The sequence below is a fragment of the Lonchura striata genome, chromosome 20 (genome assembly GCF_046129695.1).
Source record: "Lonchura striata isolate bLonStr1 chromosome 20, bLonStr1.mat, whole genome shotgun sequence".
In the NCBI taxonomy this organism is placed as follows: Eukaryota; Metazoa; Chordata; class Aves; order Passeriformes; family Estrildidae; genus Lonchura; species Lonchura striata.
The window spans coordinates 8,029,247-8,035,246 of record NC_134622.1 but is presented as its reverse complement, the minus strand read 5'-3'; the positions used below and the strand labels follow the sequence as shown (position 1 = coordinate 8,035,246).

The 6,000-nt window shown below is 40.9% G+C and overlaps 1 protein-coding gene across 2 annotated transcripts in view; it reads right to left on the bottom strand.

Annotated features, from left to right (window-relative positions):
- Positions 1–1,121: 1,121 nt before the first annotated feature.
- GOSR1 (golgi SNAP receptor complex member 1) overlaps positions 1,122–6,000 on the bottom strand; it is a 28,254-nt gene continuing 23,375 nt past the window's right edge. For both annotated transcript variants that reach the window (XM_021524956.2, XM_021524957.2), the window contains exons 8-9: positions 4,804–4,886; positions 1,122–3,623 (exon numbers count right to left, since the gene is read on the bottom strand). In XM_021524956.2, coding sequence (XP_021380631.1) covers positions 3,499–3,623; positions 4,804–4,886 — 208 coding nt within the window. In that variant the 3' untranslated portion in view covers positions 1,122–3,498. The remainder of the gene's footprint in view (positions 3,624–4,803; positions 4,887–6,000) is intronic.

Sequence of the window (6,000 nt, the reverse complement as noted above, 5' to 3'; positions counted from 1 at the left end):
TCAGTACCACACAGACCAACAGCTGCTTCTGTACTCAGAACTAAAACATCACCACTGGCTCAAATGTGCAGTGCCAGGAGAGGTGCAGTGGCTCACTGTGAATCTCACTGCAATCTCCTGTCCTGCACATTCCACAATCCAATTTTGTTATAAGGGATTTCAGAACCATTTCCTCCAGCACTGACAGCTGTTACCCTCTCCTTCCTGTCTCAAATGAAAGCTTTGGGACAAAACCAGTAAAAATAGAAAAAGGTTATGCCTTCAGTGATCTTGGGAAACAAGTTGCTACATTTAGAGAGTTAAAATTCTCATTTAGTTGTGACAAAATGGAGCTGCACCATCAGAAGTGGTGCAGCAGCCTCAGCTCCCTGTGCAGCAGCTCTGGGAAAGCAGCAGGACAGCAGTGAACAATTCACCTGACACTTTCACATCACCTTAAAATCTACTTCTGCTCTTTAATTTGCAACATCCAGCAAGGAACTGACTCTTCTCACATTAATCTTAAGAAAACATAACAAAGACTTCTGAACTACAAATGAAAACTTGAGTGGATTACTCAGTAATCCAGCAGTAATTTATACCCCACTTTGATATGCAAAACTCCTGAAATCAATACTGGTTAAGAAAAAAATGTTTCCCAGGAAGGTCAAAGCCCTGGCACTGCCCTGGGGAGAAGCTACAGCTGTGGACAGAGTTCTGGGTGTTGCCCAAATGCCACTGCTCTGCTGCAGCAACCACAGCCTGATAAACAGGTAAAAAATAATCTAAAGAACAGGGATAAAAACATTCCCACCTGTGTGAAGTGTGGCATCAACGTTACCAACACAGTCCTTTGTGTTCCAGTGCCTGGCCAGGTTTGAAGAAGCTGCTTATCTGGCAGGAAGAATGAAGCAGAAATTGAAAAAAGATGTCTGTGTGTGTGAAACACGTTCTGGAGAAACACCCTGGATTTCCCCCCTTCATTTCAGTGCTCAGCAATGATTTTCTTAGCACACTTCTGCTGGGTTGAGTTAGGAAACAGCCACTTTGGCAGGAATTGCAGGAATGAGAATTCTTTAACCACATCTTTTTTTCCCTCAGAGCAGGAGGAACCACACAGAATGAAAAACTCCAAGAACACATTTAGCAACAGGAGACACACAAACCTGTATTTTGGGATTTGAGGCAGAATGCTACAATCCACTGTGTTCATTTTCCAGTCCATTGTTCTGACCACAGGTCCAGGTTGTTAGAGATGAATTATGAGGCTGATTCTCCTGAATTTGGAAGCCTTTCCCTGGGCCAGATGCAAACACACCCCTCCAGGGAGCACAGCACAACACCCGCTCACTCCGCCAGGCGATGATGAAGGGAAAATTCCAAAGATAATTAAATGTATTTTTCAACACAAAACTGACTCAAAACCAGCACAAACAAAAACCATGGAGGGGCTGCCAACACCGAAACCGTTTCCAGTAAAGCTTTATCAGAGATAATTCAGCATATTTCCATTATTTTATACTAAAATATATCAGGTCCTCCATAACATTTTCATAACATGAAAAATCCATTATGTTTACATATTTATTATAATCTACATATTTTTCATAGCAGCTTTTTCACAATAAGATTAAATATATGCACCAAATAATCAGTTAAGTCCAATAAAAAGACTTGTTATAAGATTAAATAAATGAATTTATTTATGGTACTGCAGATCTTATATTGCCAACGACAGAGCAACCAAATCCTACAAATCCTAAACAGATGCACAAGTGCTGATCAGGGTCCCTTAGGGCAGAGGAGGAATCAAAGAAGGCAACAGGGAGAAGAAGTTTGATCTCCCAACACACAGATCCATTAATAACCCTCCTTTATCCATCAGGCTTTTTCATAAACCCCCTTAATAAACACTTCATCTCTAAATGGGAACGCTCCCAAATCAACCAAATAATCACCCTTTATTTCAGTTTTACATGTCTTAATTCCAATCCCAATGGTAGGATGGCTGATTAAAAGCCCTTGTTGACTTTTTAGCACAGGGTTATTAAGTCTGCAAAGAAGCCTTTAAATCCAGACATTTTGGGTGTAACAGTGTGGATTTGCACACCACACAAGTCTCTATTCCCTCCAACTCACAGGCACTATAAAATGAAGTAAAAAATTGCGTCCGTCCCGCTGGACTCTGTTCCAGAGGAGAACCTGGAGACTGTGTGACATTTGTGGGTGATGGAATACATGGAATCTGATAGGAGCACTCTAAGTGGATTGTGAAAAGAGTTAATCAAGTTCTTAAAAAGGTATTTCAGTGCTAAGGCTTGAATTTATTGGCTTATGATATGACAGGTGGAAAAGTGCTGTTGAAAGAGCAGAAAAAATCTGTGATCTGGGAAGCTGCAGTATCAAAGCCACTGCAGATTTCAGCTTTGTTTACAAACAACAGGGTTCTTTTTGCCTGTCCAGACCAAGAAAAAGCTTTCCCCCCCACAGATAATGGCAAATAACATTTATATCACTATTCATACAGTCAGCTCTTTGCTAGGAGTTATGTCTAACACCTTTTCCTCAGCTATAAACCACCATTATTTTCATTTCGAATCAACAGTTTAGATCATTTCCTTCTTACCTGCACTATCAGAATAACCTCACCTAAATTACAGTATAGGCTTTGTAAACTGCTTAAAGATCTTTCTGATGCCAGCCAAAATGAGAGTGTGTGCACCCAAAAGATTCCTTCAGGTGAATTCATGTTTGGTCACTTTTCAGATGACTGAACACTTGAGTAAACAGCTGCTGAGACACTGTGCTCCCTTTTTACACAGTGGGACTTTGTTAGTCCCTTTAAAGCCACAAGAAATCTTATGATCTCCCTCAGAGGATACTTTTATATTCATGTTCTGTACAAAAAGTGAATGGAAACCCCCTTTTTTTTTGTTAACTTTGAGGAATTTGTGTGAAGCACAGTTTTCACAGCATGAATTATGCAGAAATAACTAAAATCTCAACCAGGAGTTAAGAAGAATTACAGAACATGTATTTAGTAGTAAAGCAACCTGAAGGCTTAAAGCTGCAGTATTCATCTCTCAGGGTGAAATTCAGTACTGGGCTGGGATTAGAGGGAAAAGCCTTCCTGCTGAGCTTCCACACAAGGCAAACTTAATCCTCTCCCTCTCCCCAGCCAGCACCAAACCTCCCCAGCACTGCTGAGCACTGGAACTCTTCCTCCAGTTCTGGTTAAACATCCCACGGGCACTTACCTTGCAGTGAGAAAGGGAATTAAAGACAAACAAATCCCACCAAATTTAACCCAAAGGAAGGTGAACAGCAGGGGAGGAGAAACACTGCAGCTTGAGCCCAAGCCCAGTGTCAGTGTCTACCACCAGAAGCTGCAGACATCATGCTGACAGCCCCAGCCACGAGCAGGCTGTGCAAGTCTGATGCTTCCCCCAGTCACTTCTCCTTGGCTGGGAGGAGGGAAGGTGGTGATGAGGTTTAGCAGAGTCCAGGGGGAAGCAGCCATCAATGGAAAGCGTAGAGGAGCAGCAGGATGGTGCAGACGCCGATGACGCCGCCCAGAATGAAGGAATCCCGTCGCTTCCGGAGGTTGATCCTTTGGATCAGGCTGTTCACTGCTGGAAAACGGTCTTGGAGGGCTCTGAGTCAAGGTCATAGCACAAGGAGGGATTCACCAACAAGCCCCAAAGCCTGGATGGGGAAATGTCAACACTGGAACTACTCCCAAGCTGGAGGAAGCAGGAGCAGTAAACGCTGATGGACAGGGAGCAGGATTACAGCTGCACTTCACTGATTGCAGACCAGCAGAGAAAAGGGAACAGAATTCACCACCTGATCACCTCAATTACCAGCATTTTAATCTCCAGTATGTGAGGCTTAGTTACTTTTACTAATTGTGTTTAAATGAGAATGAAAAAAAAAAAAAATGGGGTGGTTATATAAAATATCTGTGGAATTTCTTCAGTGGGATTCTATTACCAGTGAAGAGAACAACCAAAGGCATTTGACTGAGAAAATCCTGCACATTGCATGACCCACACACTGTGCAAAGTCTGTAAAACCACAAGGGTGTAAATCTATCTCTTAATGTACAAAATACAACTGCCAACAAGACAATCAGCTTCAGAGCTTCATGTCTTCGGAATCCAATCTTCTTAAGGCCAAAGTTTATTGAAATGTTATTGGAATGTTCTTGCCAAATGCTAAGAACTGTAATGAAGTTTCTGGGTTACCAAGATGCATCTTTCCATGTCATGTGTCTGGTCAAACAGTGCTGACATTGTCCATTGACAGAAGGGAAGGAATAAGTGGGAAAACAACAAACGTGCCTGACTCGACAACGTGGCACAATCTTTAGCCCCGAGACAGAAATGCACAGAAACCAAAAGCCAAAATCTTACAAGAGTGTGACAGACAGGATACTCAGGCCCTGACTACTAAACCACAGAGAGCAGTGATGAACACCAAGCTTCAGCTTTTCTGAAAGCAAAAAGCAGGACCTGAAATGAAATTGTGCTTCTATAAAAACATACAGCAGGGAAGGGCATGAAACGCTGTTGCAGACCTCTACCTGAAAATTAAATTCTCTTAATTTATATGCAGTGTCCAAATTTGACCAAACCCAACTTGCTCACCACATTTACAATTAAGATGCTTCAGTCAGGTTATCAGGTGAGCCTGATAAAAACCTGTTTGTCACTGCTGACAGTACATGTCACAGAGCCACTGACACTGCTGATGACAGAGTGACAAATTGTACCATAACTCTTCTTAGGCACAGGCAGCACCGATTTTTAGGAAAAAGGATACTTGCCAAGGTATTCATCTTGCTTTGTATTGACTTCAACATCCCTCTCTGTGAAGTCATATTTTCTTTTGTTGCCATGGCAATGCTGGGGAAAGAAAGAAGATCAAGTTGTTGGTGCTAAGAATAATCCACAGCTCACACAAGAGGAGAACAAGCAGGCAACGCTTCTTCAGAGGACAATGAATGGGGTGAAGCAACATGAATGAAACCACAATTTTCTCATTAATCTCTCTCTTTTACAGTCAAATGATTTCAGTTTCATATAAAGTGATAACCGTGTGTAACACTGAGATTTCTTGAAACAGGCAGGGCTTGACTTTTCTCCTCCAGCCTCAATGAAAACTGGTTTTACTGGTATTATAAGCAACCTAAGAATTATGCTCTCATGGCTTAAGCTTTAAATTTAGAAGTTTGTATCATCTCAAATGATGCTTCTATCACAGCACAGAAAAAATCAGTTTCTGAGATCTGGTCCTAATTAATATCCCCTAATATCCCCCATGGTATGTAAGTTTTCATTTTCTTTGTTTCTTTACCAATACAAAACTGAATTTCCCATTTAAAATTTAATAAGTTTTGGAGGTCAGAAAAAAAGCAGCTCTGATCTTAAAAACAAGATATTAAATGAAGATGATGAAGAATTGCTCAGTTGACAAAGCTTGAAGACACAGTGCCTGAGAAAGAAAAATATGGCATATACTGCTCTCCTTGCTGGCACATGTTTCAAAAACACATAAAGCAGGACAGAAATACAATAAGGCTGCATAATAACTCAGAAAAGTCACCTTTACTGCTGTTGACTTCATCTACAGGAATAACAATGATTAAAATAAGTTCTTGGATGAGTTTATGAGCCTTAAATATGGAGGGGAAATGTTCTGGAGGAGTAAAAGTTAAGAGGAAAAACATAAAAGGAAACTAAAGCTGTCATTTCAGAGGTAGGAAAATGTGAAATGCTGCTTTTAACTGATACAAACATACAATTTTTCAATGCAGGTATTTTAGTCCTCTAAAGTAAAAAACAACAAACTCACAAAGCCACTAAAAATTCGCTGTTAAGAAAACACTCAGGGAATCTTGAATTACTAAGAATCAAGTTAGAAAAGAAAAAAATTCCTATCTGTACACAGGAAATTTTGTTCAGTAACCTACAGAATCCCATCTCCCACCCCCACACTGACTTGGTATTTGTCCAGATG